This window comes from Chironomus tepperi, unplaced genomic scaffold (assembly GCF_022539635.2).
Source record: "Chironomus tepperi strain 1889 unplaced genomic scaffold, CSIRO-AGI_Ctep_v1 contig_85, whole genome shotgun sequence".
NCBI classification, from domain to species: domain Eukaryota; kingdom Metazoa; phylum Arthropoda; class Insecta; order Diptera; family Chironomidae; genus Chironomus; species Chironomus tepperi.
Window position 1 is genome coordinate 286,050 of NW_027226207.1, and position 22,954 is coordinate 309,003.

General features: G+C 30.8%; 4 protein-coding genes across 6 annotated transcripts in view; 1 reads left to right on the forward strand and 3 right to left on the reverse strand.

Moving 5' to 3' along the window:
• Nucleotides 1-12,276, reverse strand: part of LOC139086608 (uncharacterized) — a 44,614-nt gene extending 32,338 nt beyond the window's left edge. For both annotated transcript variants that reach the window (XM_070635118.1, XM_070635119.1), the window contains exon 1: nt 11,992-12,276. In XM_070635118.1, the coding sequence (XP_070491219.1) occupies nt 11,992-12,021 (30 nt within the window). In that variant the 5' untranslated portion in view covers nt 12,022-12,276. The remainder of the gene's footprint in view (nt 1-11,991) is intronic.
• Nucleotides 12,277-12,716: 440 nt separating this feature from the next.
• Mat89Ba (nucleolar protein 6 Mat89Ba) lies at nt 12,717-16,507 on the reverse strand. Its single transcript, XM_070634072.1, has 4 exons — nt 16,349-16,507; nt 15,116-16,288; nt 13,594-15,050; nt 12,717-13,534 (listed from the first exon to the last, which is right to left on the reverse strand). The coding sequence occupies exons 1-4, from the start codon at nt 16,361-16,363 to the stop codon at nt 12,835-12,837; spliced, it is 3,345 nt and encodes a 1,114-aa protein (XP_070490173.1). The 5' UTR covers nt 16,364-16,507; the 3' UTR covers nt 12,717-12,834.
• Nucleotides 16,508-16,576: 69 nt separating this feature from the next.
• Nucleotides 16,577-22,572, forward strand: Als2 (Amyotrophic lateral sclerosis 2). Of its 2 annotated transcripts, none has more exons than XM_070634070.1 (4): nt 16,577-16,793; nt 16,851-17,454; nt 17,556-19,728; nt 19,785-22,572. In XM_070634070.1, the coding sequence occupies exons 2-4, from the start codon at nt 16,863-16,865 to the stop codon at nt 21,058-21,060; spliced, it is 4,041 nt and encodes a 1,346-aa protein (XP_070490171.1). In that variant the 5' UTR covers nt 16,577-16,793; nt 16,851-16,862; the 3' UTR covers nt 21,061-22,572. The 2 variants fall into 2 exon arrangements, with proteins under 2 accessions (XP_070490171.1, XP_070490172.1); XM_070634071.1 differs by having other exon boundaries at nt 17,565-19,728.
• Las (lipoyl synthase, mitochondrial) lies at nt 20,854-22,580 on the reverse strand. The gene is made up of 4 exons (XM_070634073.1): nt 22,222-22,580; nt 22,018-22,151; nt 21,424-21,946; nt 20,854-21,358 (listed from the first exon to the last, which is right to left on the reverse strand). Exons 1-4 carry the CDS (start codon nt 22,469-22,471, stop codon nt 21,144-21,146), a joined length of 1,122 nt encoding a protein of 373 aa, XP_070490174.1. The 5' UTR covers nt 22,472-22,580; the 3' UTR covers nt 20,854-21,143.
• Between the last annotated feature and the right edge of the window lie 374 nt (nt 22,581-22,954).

A 22,954-nucleotide genomic window follows, 5' to 3' on the forward strand; every position in this document is an offset into this window, starting at 1 on the left:
AGATCGTTGTGATGTCATGAATTTGCATTTCTTCTCCTTTTCACTTCACATTCTTGTTCAATTGAAGAACAGAAATAAAATAAATTCTCACTGTGAAGCTTTTCTACTGCTGCTTCTTGCCATTCCTCATATTGAGTCAGAATGTAGTCGCAGTATAAAAAAAGGAGGTTTGCAATTTTTTTTTTACTCCATTGAGATTGTGCATGCCAAATTGTTAAAGTAGATATGACATGGCAGAGATTATTATGCAGTTTGAATTTCAATAGAGAATAAAAAAACTAAAATTTCTTCATAATAGCAGAAAAATAGATTTTTTTTGCTGCTTTATTTCTCAACAATTGTTTGCGATAACATTTGGGTGCAGTTAGTTACTTGATACGATATCATATTGATGGGAATGATTCTTTTCTGCGAACATTGCACTTTTGAACTTCACTTCGCTTTTCAAATTAAGAGAGATAATGCTGATGAAAATGAAGTGAAAGCAATTATGGATTTTTATGACTTAATTGATTTCGTTACGATAAGAATTTACAAATTTCATGATGATTTGACAGTAATCAAGGATCAGCAACAAATAGAAGCTGAAATCCATGATCAGTTTTAATTAAACTTTTATAGTGCTACCAATTACATCTGATATTGATTCCTATCAAGCGTGCATATTTTTATGCAAAACAATACATGTGTTTCTGATTCCTGCATAATCAAATTCTGTATGGATGCATAAAGTAAGCAACTTAAGCGAAATCTGTAAACATATATTTGTATTAATCAACACTATTCATTGAATTATAAAACTCTTCTATTTCCAAGTATGTACTTTGTAATTCTATTGTTTAACTTCGTTGCTATTCTTTTTTGTGTTTGATTCAATTTAATTTGCATTTTATTTAAACTACAAAGGGAGAAACTGATGAAAGGATTTGAAAATAAATTTGCACTTTTAATCTTTTTAATGCATAAAAAAATAGCAAAAAGCAATGAAGTTTGCAAAGAGGGAAGAAAAAACAAAAGATATGGAAGAAGGAATAGCAAAAGGAATCTGAGAAATTTGACTTTATCTTCACTCCACCATCTACATACATCTTCTTTCAATAGCTTTGCTCAATGGTGTAAAAAGTACAATTGAATGTTTTTTATATCAAAATATCATGCTGCTACTGAATACGTATCAAATGCATTCGAATATAAAATATGTATACATTTCATGAAGAAAAAAATGTCTCTTATTGCCATTTTCAGTTACTGATCGCGTTTGGTTTTGACATTTTGTTATTTTTTATTCTCCTGTTTTTGAATAAATAAATCTGTAGCAATTTAAGATTGAATATCTTGAACGTAATTTAAAAATGGTGAAAAAGTCAGTGTAATCAATATACATAGCAGACGCATAAGTTATTAAAAAAGTTTCATTCGCACTCATCTGCTACCAAGTCAGTTAAGATTTCTAGGACATTCTGTAAATATTTGTCCCAAAAATTTCAACTATAGCATGTAAATTTGACAACATTTCCAGAAGAAAGAATCACCAAAAATAGAAACTTTTTGCGCGGTAATGTATTCCTCTATTAAATGATTAATATCTTTTATAATAGTAAACAAAACTCATATTATCAGCACAAATTCAAATATTTATACTTGTGGGTTGATTTTTTTATTCGGTGTTTGTGAGGCGTCACAGCTGGTTGCGACAAAAAAAAATCGTTCACATCAGAACTCGTCTTTGTTTGACTTTGATATTCACAAGAAAATTCTATTCAACTAATGTTTTGTGGCTGAATACTTCACATAAAAATAAAATTCTCGCTTGACTTTCCTCCCTTTTATTGCCTCTCTGTATGTTTATATAATGATGAGGAATAAAAAAAAAGTTCTTTATTCATTACTCATTTTGTTATCTCTCATATCGTGATGAATCATATTCTGTTCCATATTTTCAGGACTTTTTTTGGCAAGTACAAAATCTTATTATCTTCCATAAAGTGTCACAAAAATAATGAATTTTCCATCATCTTTTTGTCATCTTTGTTCTATTCATGGAATTTTCTTTTATATGTTGTCAAATTTGTGTTATCAGTCAAGAAAATTATTTTATGCTTCAGATTAATTACTTAAATGGAAGGGGCAATTGTTGAGTTCCTTTTTTGTTTGTATTTGTTGCATGATCTAATTAACAAAGCTGCAAAAATCTATTTCAATTAAAAAGTGTGAAACACCAAGCCATTATCTATAATTGAAGCATAGGCAATACTTCCATTGTGTTCTCTATGAGCCTATAAAATACACATATCATTCACAAGCTATGATACATTTAAAAATCAAGAATAATTTGCCTCCTATTCAATTACTTTACACAAAATCAATTCAATGTAAATTGTTTTTGCTTTTGATTTCATATCTATACAATCGTTGACTACATACCAATGCTGTTCAACAGCGATATTCAAATTTGTATTTCCATTGAAAGACGCGAAAAATTTAAATAAAACATTTCACAAGTGAAGAGTGAATTTTTTTGTGGATATTTATTTCTTTTTTTCGATATTTTCCTGACATTTTCTCTCGTCAAAATCAAATATGATACCGAGTGATATCATATCCATTTGCATTGTTTTTATGAAAATATACAAGCAATTTCCTCTAGTAATGTTATATATACATGTACATATGCATAGCGTCAAAGCATAAAGCATTTTCACTCTCGACGATAAACAATTGCATTTGCATTTGATTAAATAAAAGTGCCTTTTTAATGCACTGGCACTGAAAAATTGCTGTTTGTATATACATATGAGCAAGTTCTAACCGCAAAGTGAATAAATGTGTGCATATGTTGGAGGAAGCTTTATGCATCATAGGCTAGTTGTTATATACAGTTGAACGAGCAAGCTCTTGAATATAAATCGAGAGAAAAATCTACTATAAAATATAATATGCGCTTATGTATACTAGAAATTTTAGGAAAATGTGTATGCATTTCAAGGTTTTTCATAGTCAAATCCATTTAATAAAGATGTATTAACACCTTTAATTCTGATTTAAAGAGAATTATTATTTTAAAATAAATCGATTCTTCTTAAGAAGAGATTATTGTTGACCTTCCTACCACTAAATGAAATGATCAACAAATTACATCGTAATTAATTATGCTTAGCAAACACCCATCTTTCTACGTAGGTAGCATATTATTATTAAATACACATGTCTTATTTACACAGAATAAAGCATGTAAAAAATGGTGTAAAGAAAGAAACAAAATTTATGTGTTATAAAAGTTTAGCTCTTAATTATCAAAGAGAATTACATCATCGCATGTTCCTTATTACTTATGTTGTCAACCAATTAATACACCTAAGCTGTAACTCCTCAGCATATACGGTAGCAATATATTCTTAGATTTCGTAAGGGGGAGAATTTCTATCTAGATTGGAGTTCGCTATAAATATGAAATTCGAATCTAAGGGACATTTGGACAAAAAACGCTACAATTTATAGATTAATTGCTTGTATGAAGTGCTAAATGTAATAAAGCTAGAGTCGCAAAAGTTTATTTACACTTGTAATTTTCTTTACTCACTTACAAATATGTTTTATCATCTTCTAAGGACATCCACAGACACATAGTTGTGTCATGGTCGGCAGAAAAAGATATGATAAAAGTGATGAGCGAATAAGAGGCAATACGGGATTGCGGGAAGTGCTTCGCTTAACGCTTATAATGGCACATAAAAAGGCTTGGCTAGCCATTATATTTAATAACAAAAATGTATGTATAGAAATTTATGTGGAGTCTACGACAACCACAAGAATTTATATGAACAGGATTTTTATTTTATTTCATTTTCAGTAGCAATGCGAAGAGGATGAAAAGGAAGAAGGGCGCAGGATAAGAGGATTATAGTATTAAGTTGAGTGGCTGATATATATTTATAAATTAATTCATAAAAACATTCTTCCTGCTTAAGCATTAAAACTGAGTACTCTGTGTACATAAATATACATATAAAAAAAATTCTGGTCACAAAATGACTGACAATGAAGTTTGTTAGTCTGTTTTTTTTTAACATAGGAATTAAGTAATTTCTCTGCTAGTTCCTGAGTTTCTTTTCAAGCCACATTTGGTTATCTACTTGTTGTGACTCATAATTATATCGAAAGGATGTTCCCATTTCTATATATACAGAATATTTTAACTTTTATCAAGATGAGAACTTCTAGTTTCTGGTCGCTGTTTGGTTTTCAGCACTTAATTGAATTTTTTATTGTGGAATGTGCCTCATTTATGTATGATTAAAAAAATTTAAAATGCTAATTAGGTCAAACTTTTTTTTGACAAAGCTATCAGAATGTTATATAATTAATTACGAATGCCTGCTTACAGGACACATGATGACAGAAATGTTGGGGATTATAATTAAAAATGTTTAAAAGATAATCTTTGTAATTTTGCTTCATGTGAGTCCCTTTCATTTCTGAAGCATTATAAAGTATAAAATATACATCTATATCCAATGCATATTAATAATCTGTGAATAAGTCAAAAGGAAAAACTAGGGTTACCAGAAATTACCAAAGATAGTCCAATTGCATTTGTTGCATGTTACTATTGTTTGCAAATGACTTAAAAATGAAAGAACAATAGGAAATATCGGATGAACAAGCATGATATAAAGCATATAGATACAATTTTAGCACAATATAAATATACAAATATATTCTTTTAGAAATAGCACAAAAGAAGAACGAAAGAAAAGAAAACTTTGTTAAATGTCTCAAAATTTATCGTTTCCCCTTTTCAATTCAATCCAGTTCTACTCATGTGTCTTTTTGCTTCTCCGTTTTATTATCTCCATAACACATCGGATCGGATCGGATCAAATGTCAAATTGATAGAATATAGTAGCATTTATATAGAACTTTGAGTATGAGACAAATAATAGTTGTGCGAATAATGAGCTGCTGTCATGTTGTCAATTCACCATCAAATTATATTCCATTTCTGCTTTTTCAAGCTTGAATAATTTTTGCTTTCCTCTTTTTATTCTAGATGTGTGTCAAGAATAATTCAGCATAAAAGTGGTTTTGTACATTTTTTGAAAAGAAATTTGATACAATTTTCACTGTGACTAGTGGGACTTGATACAATTTGTATCATATTCTTGATTATAAATAGAAAGTATTATTATGCGCCTTAATACTTGGCAACTTAAAGCTTTTTAGCTTTAAGAATTTAGAATTTTATTTTTAGAAAGGGCCTATTACTGAGTGTCTGGGGAATTGATATAGCATGCAGTAAATAATTGCTTTAGGCGTAACAAAATTATAAGAATTCTGAAAAAAATGTCAAGATATTTATTTTTATATTTAGTAAATTATTTCATTGACTTCTATTGCTGCTGTTCATCTCAATCAAAAGTTTATTGGCAATTCAATTCGTTTGCAATCAACTTTTATTATACCCCCAAAAGTATGCATTCACAATTAATCAGACCTAAAAGCATGTAGATATATATACATTGAGTGGAGCAAGTCCTGTTCTGAAACAAATTAGATACACAACTTAATTATTTGTCATTGTAGGTGATTCTCCAAAATGCCAATTAATTAAAAGAAATTATATTGATGACGATGAGGTGTGTGAGTATTGCATATTGTCTATTATCAATGTTAGATGTGAAGGAGCAAAGAACTCTTCTACGAAAATTAACATTCCCAGACTATTTCTATAGCAATTAAATTATCATTTGTACAGATACACATTCAATTATTATTTCTTCTATTGATATGCCATGTACGCCATACATGTAGATGAAGCGAATAAGTGTGGAACATAATAACAATGGCATATGTGTGACTTCTCTCCTCTAACAATAGTCGTCTTTCTTTTCTTTTATATTTTTTCTTATTTTCAGAAATTTTCCTACCTCAAATTCAAATAAATAAATATATACGATGTGCATATGTGTATAGAGAATATTGGCATTGAATTACTATTGCTTCTTGTAAGAGGGTGAATATAAAAGAATAAAAACAACAAAATAAAATAAAGAAGGAAGGAAACAGGGAAGCAGAAATATGTAGCAGGCAGTTTATAGTTTATGAACTTTACTTCTTTTGAAAATCCATGGAAATTTCACTGGGGTTGTCGATTCTCTTTCTCTTTTGCTGTTCTCACTCTCTTAAATACTGCATTGGTATAATCTGCAATCTCTTCACATTACATACGTTATCGTTATTTTCCTACATTATTTCACTTTCTGAAGTACTTTTCTTTTGCCATGACTGCGAAAATGAATGGGGGAGCTCGATGAAATCGCGGAGGTACATTTTTCTTAATGACAAATGGCATTTCTCTCACACCAAAATATGTGTTCTTCGTGAGTTTCGTGTGAATGAAAATTTTCAATCTTCTTACACCTTTAAGTTGATGATGGCATGGGCGGTATAAATCTCCCCTTTTTAACGTACTTATACAACTTTAGAGAAAGAAGGGTTAGAGTTTTGATAAGTCTGCCAGTCTATTTTATTAAATCAACTATCAAAATATAAAGGTTTGAAGAAAACATTTAATTTAGACATGAAGACATCATTTTTCATTAATTCAATTATCTTCCATCACCCTAATTTTTATAAAAGTTAAATTAAGCTATTGAACTAGTAATGGAAATTTTGTGACATCTTTATTGTCGATATGAAAGCGATATCCATTAATAAAATTCTCATTATCAATTTACAGTCTCTTGTTCTAACCCCTTCAAAGTAATAATGTAAAGTGCCACAGAATCCGCGTTTTTCTTTATTCTTTTGGAAAGAATAACAATAACAATCAAAGTGCTTTCACTTCCTTTTGAGATAAGAATCCCCTTTTTAATTATCATTATTATATCCGCGTTCGAATTTCAACTCATTTTGTACGCTCTGTGGATCAACAATAAGCAACCGTATCCCTTGTAACAAATATTTTATTATACTTTTTATATAAAATTCATTTCTTTTATTTGTATCTATGGCGCGACTGCGATGTCAAAAAGAATCATTTGTTATTTGTCATTAAAATTTCATGAGGCAACGTCAAAAGATGGATGACAGAAAATTTCTTATGAATATTTTCATCTTTATAGCAAATTTTCTTTAAGCTGAGTGAAAATTATTCAGTTTCTACTCTAACAGAAGCAAGAAACATCAAGTTACAACGTTCAAGAAATGTAACGAAAGAAATTTAATTATGGCAATAAAATTTTTTTGTCATATCACGATCACTTTGGATTTTCATACGTACATACACTTATACCCAACAGACTGTTGTTAAAATTCTTCTTCATTTATATAAGGAGCAAGTCAAAGAATCTTAAATGAATAAAAACTCAGCAATAGAAGAAGTTTTTCACTTTTTCTTCTCCATTCTCTATTGCCATCATTCCCCCCTCATCCATGCTCCATTTTTTCTATCTCTCATTTTCATCATCATCTAAAATTTAATTATCCTCATCATAAAAGAAATTATTACAATTTCTTCGTTTGTAATTCCCCGCGTAATGACAATGGCGAATGAAATTGTATTAAATTAATTTGTGTAAAAAATGAAAAAAGTGAAGGAAAATTTTATTGCGAATAGTTCTTTTTGAAAAGATGTGACTGGATTGATGAGAACAAAACTTGACTATACTATGAGAATCTTATGGGAATTTAAATTTTACAATTTAATATTTATGGGTTGAAATAAAAAATGAACAGTAAAAAATATCGGTTACATTCAAACCCATTTGCCTCAATCCATCATATTAATACGGTTGATATTTCACAAACCTTGTTGAAGTCACAAAGATATTAAATTTCACCGTCTTAAAAATAAAAATAAGTGTGAAAAATTAAATTTGAAAGATGCATTTCATCATCAACATTCATCATGATGAATATTCAGCGGAATTTTGAGTAAAGGGGAAGAAATGGACCAATTGAGTGAGCGGTGTGAAGTATAAAGAAGAGTCAAATGTCATCAATTTTGTTTCAAAAAATAAATCGGAATTTTTCCATTAACTTTATTCTCATCATTATGGAATCAAACCGATGAGTTCTCATGATTATAAGTATGCTCATTAAATATTAAACTTTATGTTTAATGTCAGTTTTCATTAACATAATCGGAAAGAATAAACGATTATTACGATAAGACTGTAGAGAACATAAAACTTATGCTGATGATTGCCGAAATGGAATTGGAAAGTCATGTAGTTGCATAATTTCAGAATAAATAATAGATTAAATATAAAAATATGTCTAGCAATAGAAATGGCAATGGAGGACAAAAAATTGCGACAATCATCAAAAGTTTGATAGGTCATGAATAGATTGAACGAAAATAGCGATTTTTAGCAAATCCGCAACCTAGTTTTATCACACGATTATATTTGGGTACATTGAATACAAAATTTTTCATAATCAACATGACTTTTATGATCCATTATGAAGCAAAATACTTAAATCGTGTTTTTGACACGAATATTGATTATCACTAAATATTTAAGGATTATCACAAACATTTGCTTGTTCTACACAATAACCTTTACTATGTATATTCAGACATGAATTGAATTAATTCTCATCTAGAAAATATTTTTCCTAACCCATGATTTCAGACCTACTTCTGGTGAAAAATATTTCATCCAATTTGCTATTTTCACATTTTTCAATTTTCATACATATTTATAACAATTTTTCGTTCTGCTATACACGATTTTATTTTTCTTTTTTCTATTTCTCGCATTCTTCTCTGTTTTATTACCATTTTCGTTTTACTACATCCTTGAAACTCTGAGTACGACAAGTTCATTTTGACTGAATATCAATGATATCTGAGAATAACGTGTTCTTGACTAAGGACATGAGAGTGTCCGTTCAAATCAGAGATCAAAGCAAGCACGAATTGTGCACTAAGCTTAACTATTCCATGCCAAGTTCTGCGTATCATCATAAATCATTTAGGCATTCAAAAAGGAAAACTACAATTTGAGTATAATCAAAAGAATTTTCATGAATGCGTTTCAAGCACCTTTCAACCTAACAATATTCCATCATTTTTCCAACTTTTCTTGCTGTTGAATTTCTTAGTTTTTGCGTTACGCAGCACTTTTTTTCTGCCTTCATCCTCCTCCATCCCCTCGGTTTTTTTTTTTCTATTTTCGCTTCTCTCGTTAAGCATATACCATATAGACCCATAAAAATCAAAGAATATCGAAGAGAAAAAAATTTTATATATATATTTTTCCTCAGAAAATAAGTAAGAATGTAACAAAGCGCACAGAACAGAACAAAAAATAAAAGAATCAGAAAGGAGTAAGAGAGATGGAGGGATAAAAAAGAAATAAATTTCATACATGTATGTGCCATATCGTTTCAACTTACATAAGAATAAATCTGTAGCGAAATATACAAAAAAAAGTACATGAGAGATGTAGAGTAAAGTAATTTGAAATGGGAAGGTGCAAGTTTACTGTCAACACTTCACTTCTTTTTTGCTAATTTCTTTCTCGTTTCCGTACGTGGGATTGGTAAACAAGAAGAAATTCAAAGGAATATAAGGATTATATCTTATAAGGATATAAGAATTGAATTAAGAAGCGGGGGTTTTTTGATTATGAGCAGTGAACCATAACAAGGCTAGTGCCACCTCTGCTACTGCTGCTAATTTAAGAACCTTTTTACTTACAGAGCTCTTAAGTAATATTGTATATATGATGACGGAGGTAACAGGAGATGAGAATGTAAAGTGGTTGTAGATTTGAAACAATTTGTACGAGAAGTGATTTACTTAAGCACTGCAGGATAATGACACGTGATTATTTATAATTTCTTATTCTCCACATTTTCTTCATATTCTTATTTCAATATTTCATTCAATTTAGGACGTATGTATAGAGACATTTATGTTGAAAATTGCTCATGATTGTTTCTTATTGATTTATAATGGAAATCCCATGTTGAAAATTATTGAAAGTTTTCAAGCTTAAGCACGTCATTAATATCCAAAATTATAGTATCATTAAACTGTTTATTTCAGAGAGCGCTAATGTCCTCAAATCATTTTTTATTATCATTTTTTCAAGGATAATGAACAGTCTGTTCAGGATTAAATGCTACTGTAAACAGATCAATAGAATATGACCAGCTCAATTAATATTTAAGAAGGGAAAATTTCAATGAAATATTAATACTGAAAGGCAATTACGTCCATTATATTGATTCACTTGTTACATCGAAATTCCATTTAAAAAATTATAAGGAACTTTCAATAGTAAGTAATCAATCCTTTGTATTACATACGAAAATGCCAATAAGTAGATTTCCTTGTTAGATCACATGTTGAATAAAGCTTAAACCTTAGAGATATTCAACGTAGTAAGTATGTACATCATTACAAGTAGAGTTTATTCGATAACCTTCTCAAATCTATCTAAAAGCTATGACAAGTTGGATTAAGGTCCTTCAATAAGTAGATATAAATATAATGTGTAATCATTCAATCAATGGACATTTTGCTCGAGTTGTGTAAATACGGATAAGAAGCTTTTCCTAGCAAGCTTTGATATTTTCGTTATAGAATTCGATAATTGATGAAGCAACATTGATTCATCCCACGCAGATTCAAACGATTTTCTAGTTTATATTTATATCTACACACAGAAATATCAATAGCCTTCAATTATGTTATTCATATATAAATTTATATACCCTTAGATGCTTAGATAAATCTTAAATCAAAGTAGCTTCTTATTTTTCATTGATTATGCGATTATGTGTGTATAAGTAAGAATACTTGTTAGTATTAGTAAGGAGTAGGAGAAAATATTTGTACTATATGTTTTGTTATTATTCTTTACGGTTCTCTTGGAGCGATACACTTTTTTCCTTTTACCCTACCTCGTGCAAACAATCTCATTTTCATTGTATATTGATAGTGATCGCAGATATCACTAAGAATTAAGGTACAGGTAAAGATTATCGTATATTGTTTGTTATTTATGCCCTCTCTTTCTCTCAATTTTTTCCCCCATTAACTTGAAATCCGAAAGCTTTTTCTCTGATTATTGTTATTTCAAACGCCATACGAATTTATGCTATATGCCCTTTTCATACACACATACACACACATACATCCGTACGCAATTCTGATTTTTCTTTTACTTCCTCTTTTTTTTTGAAAATCATTTAAAATTCTCTGCGTTATTTCCACGTTCTCGTACTTTATTTCCTTTTTCTGTTCACTTCTTTTCACCATTGGAATTGCTTCTACTGCTGCCGCCTTCATTCTGTTATGTTTGGCAATTGATGCTTGGTGACAATGATGGCAATGGTGAGCAACATTAAATAACAACTGAAAACAGAGAGCAGTATGAATTGCCATTTATGCAGCAACATTACTCCGCATCAAGAGTCAGTCAGCAGAAGCACCAGCCAGCAGAAGCAAAACAGGGAATGAGGAGAAAATTTTATGTATATACAGGAGCAGAAGTAGCAAGGATACATATTTTTTGTGTTGTGGATTTCCCAAAAAATAAATGTGTGCAAATGTTGCCGCTTATCATTGTATACGTGTGTGAGTGTACACAATATACATACACCAATTTTTTTTTTCCTTCTCCTTTTTGCTTTGTGTGTGAGCATTGAAAGTGAGAAAAACAATGCTCCGAAAAAATACAGAATATTGATTTTTCCCTCCAGTATATATATTTTCATCGGGCATATAAAATTTTATGAATAAAAATTCTTTTCTTTTTCACTTTTTTCTTCCTTTTTCACAATTTCGTATGTAGAATTACGATGTATAAAGAGAAATGGACGACAATTAGAACCGATTTATGTGTATGCTCATCGTTAATTTGATTATAAGAATGCGATAATGAGGCGTAAGAAGTTCACTTTTGTTGCACAAAATTGTCTCCTTAAATTCATAATTTAGCTCTTAATCAAGTAATATCAATGAATATTTACCTTGTATGCATTCGAATACTCAGCCGCCATTATTTCACTCTTTTTTCGTATTTCAATTGAATTTTTTTTTCGCTCATCGCGTTTTCGCGTTGTTAAAAATGAATCAGTCTTGCGTGCACAACATTAGGCAATAGCATTAATTAAATGCAACATTTTACTACATCACTTGCACTCAGAATTGATTAGAATTGTCCTAAAAATTGCTAATTTTCATAAATTTTTTCTCTTTTTTCAGCGGCCTTCTTACAACACCCCGAAATGTTTTGTATACGTCTGTGCCTTGTGCAATTCACAGTTTGACTGAATATTACTCTCATTTTCAGTTGTGAGCATGTGTATTTGAATGACTTGACGTTGTATCCGCTCAATTTCTTCACTTCTTTTCCTAGATTCTCCTGTTTGAATACCCAACGTGCAATGAATATTTTTGGAACTTTGTAATGATTTATGTCATGCAGTAAAAATTTATAATTATTTTTAATTCATAAATCTCTGTAATACCTCCAATTGTGCAAATTAAATTTAATTGTTGATATTTATACAGTTTATTTATGAGCGAGAGAGAATAGCAATTTGGACTAGATTCTTTCTCTCTAAATTTGACTCTTGCCGGGTCTAAGACCCTCAATTATTAACGTACTGTTGATTAGAAAATCAATCTGGGTTAGTTCTTAGAAAACAAATGAGAACTTGCTGCAATAGAGAAGAACTAATAGCCATCTGAATTTTAGTCAAATTTAATAAAGTTTTATTTCTATCATGAAATATGATAGGTACTTCCATTATATATTTGCATAAGTTTTAGGGGTTGATTTACAAGAAAAAAAATTAATCTATCAATTTTTAATCCTCTATTATTTCTATAGATTCAATCAATCCCTTTCCAATGATTTGGATGTCATTCAAGATTGCATCGACATTTACTTCCAATTTCTCATTATTAACTCTACACATGTTCACATGTGATGCTGCAAATTTTCTTCTTTCTTTGATTGATGGCTTCCACAAAACAGCGATTTTATTGGAGCCAATAGGGTTATAGAAAAAGAAGGCGATGTTATCGAATGCTGATCGAAGTTCTTTTAGAAAAAGGTCCACGAAATCGATTCCTCCAGAAATTGCCATTTTTGGATCTAATTGTATTGGCTTAAAATTTGTGTAGTTGTAACGTACAATATCTACTTTCCTTATATATTTATCATTCAAATGAATCAATAAATTGTATCCTTCAAGTGATGGTGTAAATAAATCTTTTACAACGTTCATGTTTAGTTTTGTGAAGTTCTCTGCAACAATTTGTATTGAACATTGTGCAAGAAGTTGAACACGTTTTAAAATGTAGATTGATGGTGCACGTGTACTCCAAATACCATACTGATGAGGTGAATCACATGATGTTACTATGAACATTGGTGGAAAATTCTTTCGATTTTTTCTAAAGTTCACTTCGATCTCATCGATTTGTTCTGGTTCCATATCATCGTTGAAATTCACAACAACCATGTCATTGTCAAAGGAAGAAGTTGATAAATGTTGAAGGAATCTGAAAAATATAAAATTTTTAAATGAGATTGTCTATAATAAAACAAGATTAAAATTTACCTTAAGAATCCAGTTTGTGGTTGACAACTAGGTTCTAATGGATGATTTTTAAGAAACATTTCAGCAATTAATAATTCGGTGCATTCATCAGGCCACAAATATGAATCAATCATTTGAGAGTATAGCCAACGTTTTGCAATTGCGACTGTTGGACCATAACTTGGAAATCTGCAATGTAATCCGTGCAGAAAACTATTCATCTTCGGCAAAAGAACATTTTCAAATTCTAATCGAATGCTTTCTTCATTCTCTTTATAAAATTTGACTAAGCTGTTCTTCTTCGAGATTTCTTCCTTTGATAAAGCTATCTCTTTTGGATGTACGATTTTAAGATTGAACACAAATTTATCCTTTAAGATTTCGACACAATCAGGCATTACTTGAATTATTGTTGATGGATATTTTGTAGACATTTTCTTAAATATTTCAATGTAAAATGCAGCTTTAATTCTTTTCATTGCATCAATATTATCAGGCCATTTTCCTGATGGCGCTAATTGAATGACTCCATTAAGTGTCTTTTGTGTAAGAAATTTTCCTTTCAATTGTTTATTTATAAAGCCGCTATTTGTGGCTTTAGCAAGTGAATTAGGAGGAGTCACATCAGTGTATCTAAAAACGGAATCCGTTCCTAAAACACTCACAATTTCTAGCGGAAGATCATTCAAATTTCTCAATTCCTTGCTCATTTCGTCAAATGCTCGAATAGCAGCTAATGATCTTTCCTCATTTGTTTCATCCAATTCGTTGAAAATCGATCGAATAACAATATCGAATTGTTTGGCATTGTAGACAATCTTATCACTAATGATATTAAAATGATGTTTCAATAAGAACGTAACAATTTTCTGACAAATGGCTCTTTTTTCTGCAATTGGCGCATCGGCGCTGCACCAAAGAATCGATTCTGTGATTGAACCGTCCTTAAATCTTCTTATTTCTGACTTATTTCCCCAAAACTTTCTAAATTCTTCAGATTCAGGTTGATTTGATTGTGGTCCTTTATCGACAATATTAAATGCATGCTCTGGATTCAAAATTAGTCCAATATTAAAGTCATTGCTGTGATTGTGAGTTACAGGAATCAACGAAATCACTCGCTCACCAAGTCCTTTTCGTAAAACATTCATTATTAGCTTTCTTACATGCGGATAAGGAATATCTCTATAATCGACTTTATCTTCGTATGATCCACTCTTTTCGATAATTTTATCAAAAGTTTTACTATCCCATTTTATTGACATGAAATGATCGTATTGTAGGAAGTAAGGGATTTTTGTCAAAAATAGTTGTTGAAAGCTGTTGATTGATTTATTGTCTAAAACTTTGATAGCATTATGGCATTCATAACGAATTTTTCGATATAAGTCTACTGAGAGGAATGATAAAATGTTGCAATATCCTGAATTGTCAACCATTACAACATCATAAAACTCATGAAAATCTTGAATTGATGGCTAAAATTAAAGAGGATTTAATTTATCAAATTGAAATTAAATAATGGAAACAAGAAAATTCTCACCTGATTTGGAAGATCTTTTTCGGTACATAATGAAATTCCATTAATATCCAGTTTTGAGTTACCGAAAAGGTTCCAAAAAAGTCTCACGATTTGATAGCAGCTCATTGTGGGATAAATTTTCTTGATTTTTATTAAATGGATCAAATAGTTGGTGACAACAAATCCATTAAATGGATAGAACCCAGCATCAAATTGTCGTTGATGTAGCCAAACTTTGAGAAGCTTGATCGCATTCTTTACATTATCAAACTTGTCAATTTCGTTTGATAGAAATTTTTGATTCCTCTCGATTGTGCAATCATAAAGAACATTGAAATTGTAATGTGGAGTTGGTGTTTTAGATATTTCTACTTCCTTCAATTTGATATTATTTGTAATGGGTACAAAGCGATTCAATTTGAAAAAATCTTGGGAAATAGAAGCAGTTACTGAAATATGGAACTCTTCAGCATCCAATATTAAGACAGGCTTTAGCGGATCATTCTTCAAACAAGTAACTTTAATATTTCCACCTAAAGTTCCTTTTTCTTTCAACTTCTTTGCTATGTACGAAAGATACAACGCTTTCTTGTGGATGAAAATGTGATTCAAATAGTCGCTCTTTTGAAAAGATTCATCAGGTATGATCAAATGAATGTCAACAGCTGAATCATTACCAATATTTGTACTCAACGCATATGATCCGTACATAAAAGCATCTTTTGGAGATTGATAAGTCATTTGGATCTTTTTATCATCATCTATGAGTTTAGCTTTTAATGGATAGTCATCTTGCTTAAAAAATCCAGAAATGTCTTCATTTGGAAGCTTATTAAGGAACTTTTTAAATGTTGTCAACCACTTTTTAATGAATTCTTCTTGAGAAAACTTTAGCTTGATCTCTTTTAACGTCTCATCTATTTGCATTCTAAACATATTTGAATGATACAGTTCCTCTGATTCCTTCATTTCGTTAATTTCCTCAGCCGTTAATTTTTCATCCGAAGTTTTATGCTTTTTTGATTTGTTTCCGTCTTTTGCTTTAGTTTTCCGTTTCTTTGATTTGGTTTTTCCAGCATTAATATCTTCAGACACTCCAGAGTCATCTGATTGTGCATTTTCTTCCAAAACATCACCATTTTCACTTTCATCAGATTTTTGATCGACGAAATTTGGATTTCTTACAAAAAGTCCCTGAAATTGACACAAATTTATAAAGATTTCATTTAATTATGATAAGTAACCTTTGCTTACAGCTGTTTTCGGCATATTTCTTTTTTAATTATAGCAGAAACTCGTAATAATAAATTTATTTGATTTACACAGTATAACACCTCGTGCTTTTGTTTACAAATAATTCCTACTACTGACTACATTCTGAGCAAGTTCATTATAAAGAGGTTTTAATGTTTTAAACGGATTTCGAGAATTCAAAAATCTGATTGAAATGAAATAAAATGAACAATTTAGTTTCTGAATAGTTTGGACAGTCAGACAAACAAGAACAAAAACAAAGATATTTTGGAAACATTTGAAAAGTGAAAATTTAAAACGATAGAACGAAATTAATTAATTATGACGGTTCCCGCGTAACAAGCTAATATTAATTAGTTTTAATCAATTGATGAGCAACATAACAATGTGGTTGTATAGTTAAAGGTCGTAAAAGTCACCAAATACTGTAGAAATTAAACAAAAAGTAAGTTTCATTAATATTCATGGAAATTCAAAAATATTTAATAACAATAGCTTTCAGTTTCAATGTAAAATGTCTTGCAACGTCTACTATGAAAACAAGAAGGTCAATATCGAATGGAAGCATCACGTTTTGAAAGTGTTTGATTGTGGAAATATTAATTTAATATTGACACTTCAAAATTACCTAATTCTGATTAAAAGAGATGATATTTCTAATCTGATAAGGTTAAAAGATAATGTAATTGATGCGTCATACAGTTATCCTCTATTCTACATTGTTGACAATGATGGCAAAGTTTACAAGACAAATATTGAACAAATTAATGATAATAGATGGGATTTAATAGAAGTAGAACATAAAATTACACAGATTGCGGGAAATGGAGACGGATTGTTAATGATTAGTGATGAGCATGAAATGATTGGAATGGGAAATTTTGAAAATGTGTTATGCAGTGATGAGCCAAAGAAAATAGAATGTTTTTCAAGCATTAAAGCTTTACAAGTCGCCACAGGCGATAATTTCGCGTTAGTTCTCATTTTACCTCAAAGTCCACAAAATGATGTGAACGCTAATCAAAAGGATTTTCTGCAAAAGGTCAGATTTGATGGACGAGATTTACTAAAAACTCAAGTTTGGAGTTTTGGATCAATTAATAAAGGTACTATATATTTCTGAATAACTATTCCCTTGCTGCTAATTCCCCTTTATTGCTTAAAATTCGCTTAAATTCCAAAATAACAATGATCTAATCTAATTTAGGACTTTTAGGTTCCGGTGATCACATGAAACGTAAAGATTATGCTGTGATAATAAAACTCGTAGATATTGGTGTCTATAAGATACATTGTGGAAGTCATCATGCAGCTGCGCTTACTTTAGATGGAAAATTATTTTTGTGGGGATTTAATAATCATCAACAGATATCAATTGACACATCAATTCAAGACATAAGCTCACCAGTTGAATTTAAGAGTGATATTAATGGAAAAATGTCCAAAAATGTTTTAGCTGTAACAACTGCAACTTCAAATACTGTAATACTATTCAACGATCTTTCATTTAAAATTCTTGGGAAAAACGGAAGTTCCTTCGATGATAACGAGGAGTTTGCAAGTGATTTGAAGTACGAATATGATGCAGGAAACATTGAAGATAATGAAGGAATTTATTGTGTTCCGTATATAATCAGTCACAACAAGAATCTTCTAGTCAATCAGAAAAATATATCAATGTTCCTTTTAACGTATTTAAATGAGGAACAAAAGAATGTCCGTGCTATGATTAATGTTTATCAAAAATTTATGAAGGATATTAGAAATATGGACAACGATACCAGAAAATTAGTGGAATTTTTTGAAAATATTTTGTACATTTCCATTGCTAATCTTCGCATGACTATCGACCTTCTACAAAGTGATTGTGAGCAGAAACTAGAAAGTACTATAGTCAATGCTCACTTTACTGAAGTTATGCGTGAATATCAACGTTATTTGAAACAACTCTGTGATATTATCTCCTACTATTCAATCAACCATTATGATAAGCGTGTTGACCGAAAAATTGTGAAAATTGTGTTGGAAAAGCCATTTGTATGTCTTGAGATTTATGAGAAATTACTTGATTTAATTTATGATATTCATCTATACAATAATAACCCAAATATATCGATTCACGATCAAGAAATTGAAGAGTTAAAGCGTCAGACTGTCGAGAGGAAGAAGATAATTGAAGATTTTAGAAAAGTAATTGTTCCACAAAAGATTCATGAAGCACAAGATACTTTTACATTTTGGCAGACATTGAATGATTCAGCTATTAAGCATGAATTGCATCACCAAGAGAGAAGATTCATTATGGATTCGCTGGTTGTGCCATTAAAACACCATGACCGTTCAACAATTTTCGGAAAACAAAGATTTATACTTTTTAATGACTACCTTGCTTACTCCTTGACACGCACTGAATTCATTCCAATAAATTTAGTATGGCTGCAAGCATTTAGCACATCAAGTTCAAACAAATTCTCATTTAAAATTATAACACCAGAAAATGTTATGAAAGTTTATACACTTACGTCTCAAGACAAAACAGATTGGCAGAAAAATATTCGTGATTGTATATGGCACTCGTTAAGAAAGAATCCAAGCACTGTGAATCAAGCACTTCCAATTAGTCGTTATGGTTGTTATAAGTTTACTGATCGAAATGCAAAATTTCCCAGCTTCGAAGTTGATGGAAAGTGGTTTGAGGGGAAATTTACTGATTTGTGTCATATTAAAAATCCAGCAATTAATCGACTGTATAGATGTCGTATAACTAATGTTCTCGGTGACCTTAGTGGTCATGGTATAATCGAAGATACAACATTTAAATATCATGGAGAGTTTTTGCATGGCAAATTACACGGATTTGGAACTTGGAAGTCAAAGCTGAAGCCTATATTTTATCAAGGATTTTTGCGGAATGACAAGTTTCATGGATATGGAGTTTTTTCTCATGATGATGTTACTTATTATGGTGAATTCAATAATAATGTTAAAAATGGATATGGAATTGAGGATGATGCTGTTAGTGGCAATAAGTATATTGGAATGTTCCAAGATGGAAAAAGGCATGGGCCAGGAATATTAATAACAATGGATGGATCTTATTTTGAAGGATTATTTGCTAATAATCATTTATCAGGAGATGGTCTTGCGATTTTTCCTAATGGTTCCTATTACATTGGAGAACTTACAATTGATGGAGCGAATGGTATTGGTCAATATCATATTCCTGAAACGGAAATAATTGAAGAAATTATGGAACTAGATGATAGCAGCATGAAAATGAAAGGAAATGTATTGAAAGGAACTCTTACTGGAACTTGGGATAAATTTCAAATTTCCAACGGAACTATGCTAATGAATGAAATCTTCCTGAGAACACCAAAGTAAGCAATATGATAAATTTTGAAAAAATAAGTTTAATTAACAAATTCTTTTGTAGCTCATCAAATTACCTGAAAATAAAAGCTGATCGAAAATGGTCCACATTTTTCGATAATTGGTGCGAGGAAGTTTTCGCAACAACTTGGCCTGAGAAATTAATTTTACAAGACCGCTGGTATAGGATATCCTCGTTCATAGCAAGAAGAAAAAGTTTTGAGAACGACATGAAAACAAACTTTATGCTTGTAACAGAAGACATTAATGACAACGAATATAACGACATGCAATTTATGGTGCCATCAGAACAAGATCAATTAGCTATTCCTTCAATTTCCCGATCAAATTCAGAGCTTTATATTAAAGCAGCTTCATCTGATGACTTTGAGACTAGTTCATTAAGAACACTCAGTGACTACTCAATTAGTTCGCTTGCTGCTCCTAAAAATTCGAGGATATCAGCAAGTGATTTCGATTTTGTTCCATCATGTTACAACAGCTCATTTACTACTTCAGAATCAATTGAGGAATTAAAGGAATATTTAAATGTTAGTATCGCCGATATTCATCATCCATTCTACCTGCTTGTAAATGAAATAAGAAAAGTATTTTGTGCATGCTATGGAAATTGGAGGAGTAAACCGATATCTATTTTGTCCAAAATAGCAACAAGTGAGTGGATTTCATTAATGAAAAAGATTTACAGTATATTTCGCCTCTTATTTCCCCATCTTCCACCTTGTGAATCAAACGATAATGAAATTGATGATGAATATATTTACGATGGCGATTGTAAACTATTAGCACCTTTAAATTTTATGCATGAACTTTTGCTCAATGATGAAATTTATTCCTGCTTCTTTCTATTGTATGCAAGTAAAAATTCTAGACAAGATGAGCTTTATGCTCATCGTTTAATAACTTGTGAAAAGAAAAGTAATGAGGAACTACGTCAATTATTAAAAGTGGAACCAAATTTGATTCCATTATTGGAAGATGAGCAATTTTATCAAGCTATTGAATGCTTTAAAAAGCTTAATCAAAAGTTTGGTCCATCTGAGATGCTGAAAATAATTAAAGATACGTTTGAAATTATCAACAATTGTTCGAAAAAATTGTCAAACATAGGATTCATGCTTTCTGCAGATAATCTGCTATCAATAACGATTTATTTAATCGTTAAAGCATCCATTAATCATCTTGGTGCTGAATTATCATTACTAACCGATTTAATGGAAAATGATATAGAAAAGCTGATTAATATGGAGCAATATATTTACACGACTGTAAAAATTGGATATTTACACACTATATCAACAAGATTCTTCAACAACTAAATCTGATTCCATATAAGCTTAATCAAATATTTTAGTAGGACAGATGAAAAATAAAAGTTTAATTTATTTTAGTGACGAAAGTTTTAATCCTTTTTGTTAGCCTCAGCATTTTGTCTATTTTTCAATATACTTGTAATGAAAAATTCGCCTGCTTTATAGGAACTTCGAACTAGTGGACCAGAAGCCGTATATAAAAATCCCATTTCTTCACCGCGTTTCTCCCAATGCTTAAACTTTTCGGGTGTAACATATTCGTTCACACTTAAATGTCTCTTTGTTGGCTGCATATATTGACCGACTAGAAGAATGAAAGAAATTTCCATTCAGCCAATTCTTAAAAACTCAAAAATTTCAATTACTCACGTGTGACACAATCGACTTTAGCTGCTTTTAAATCCTTCATTGTTTGTTCTACTTCTGCATCAGTTTCCCCTAATCCAAGCATTATTGACGACTTTGTGATTAAATTTGGATTGATTTCTTTGATTGTTTCTAAACATTTGAGTGATTGACGATATTCAGCTCTTCTATCTCTAACAAATGGTGTCAATTTCTCGACTGTTTCTATATTGTGAGCATACACATCGACTCCTGATAACGCAATTCTTTCAATACATTCACGATTTCCTCTAAAATCTGGTGCAAGACATTCGACAAATATTACGGGATTACGTTTTTTGATTTCCATTATTGTTTCAGCAATATGCTTAGAACCGCCATCACTCAAATCATCTCGATCGACACTTGTTAAGACAATATAATCTAAACCCCAAGACGCAATTGCTGTTGCAGTATTTACAGGCTCGTTTGGATCTAATGGTGGAGGAGTTCTTGCTGTCTTGACGGAACAAAATCTACATCCTCTTGTGCACGTATCTCCCATCAACTGTAAGCAAGTAATAAAATTCACAATCAGTTTGACCTTGACATCGACCTATATAGTTGTATACTGTTTACCATTATAGTGGCTGTTTGTGTGCCATGTTTTCCTCCACCCCAGCACTCTCCAATGTTTGGACATCTAGCTTCTTCACAAACGGTGGATAACTTCAGATCTCTTAATTGCGATTTAATTTTATCATAATTTTTTCCTACAAAATAATAATTTTTTTTAACTGGATCTTTTTTAATGACATTTAAAAGGGTTTATTTGATATTTACCTAAAGGAATTGGTGTCTTTAGCCATTTAGGAAGACGTAAACGTTCTCTATCACCCTTTTCTCTCCTTAACTTCCCATCAAATTCCTTTGACAATTCTTCACGACTATGTTCTGGATTTTGAATAAAATCCTGAAAACTAGGTCCATTCTCTAGTCGTTCTCTAATTTTTTCTAGTACGGCTGGTGTATGCTTAGCTTTATAATGTTGTAATATTAGAGATGACTTGATATTTTTCGAATTTCGTAACATTTTTAAAGTCAATGTTCTCGTGTGGATTTATTGCACTTGTTATCCTATTTTAGATGGAACGATTTCTTTATTGTCCAGCAAAGATCTCTAAATCCTTTTGATTGACTAAACAAGATCCAGTAAGATTCAGTAACACTGTAAAACGGCCCGCCGTTTTTACGTTTTTATCGGCCGCCGACAAATAATTAAAATTTGAATTTCGTTTGATTTTTAATCACATATATGCGTAATTTGAAACTTTTAAAAAGCCATTTTGAAAAATAAACGGCTCGCCGTTTTTATCGATCGCCGTTTTTATCGGCCGCCGTTTTTTATCGGCCGCCGTTTTAAAAAAACAATCGGCCCGCCGTTTTTATCGCTCGCCGTTTTTGGCCGGCCGATAAAATCAGGCCGTCAACTTCAAGTCAATGAAATCATAGTTCGCATTTGAATTTTTAAAAACGGTTGATTCAATGAAAACCGTTAAAATTATGATCACATGGC

Coding starts and splice junctions, on each gene's coding strand:
- Mat89Ba (XM_070634072.1), bottom strand. Junction 15,051..15,115: donor AAAAAGATCTTCCAAATCAG/GTGAGAATTTTC, acceptor CTTTAATTTTAG/CCATCAATTCAAGATTTTCA. Junction 13,535..13,593: donor CCACAAACTGGATTCTTAAG/GTAAATTTTAAT, acceptor TATATTTTTCAG/ATTCCTTCAACATTTATCAA.
- Als2 (XM_070634070.1), top strand. CDS start 16,863: ATGTCTTGCAACGTCTACTATGAAAACAAGAAGGTCAATATCGAATGG. Junction 17,455..17,555: donor TTTTGGATCAATTAATAAAG/GTACTATATATT, acceptor AATCTAATTTAG/GACTTTTAGGTTCCGGTGAT. Junction 19,729..19,784: donor ATCTTCCTGAGAACACCAAA/GTAAGCAATATG, acceptor ATTCTTTTGTAG/CTCATCAAATTACCTGAAAA.
- Las (XM_070634073.1), bottom strand. CDS start 22,471: ATGTTACGAAATTCGAAAAATATCAAGTCATCTCTAATATTACAACAT. Junction 22,152..22,221: donor AAAGACACCAATTCCTTTAG/GTAAATATCAAA, acceptor ATTATTTTGTAG/GAAAAAATTATGATAAAATT. Junction 21,947..22,017: donor CACAAACAGCCACTATAATG/GTAAACAGTATA, acceptor ACTTGCTTACAG/TTGATGGGAGATACGTGCAC.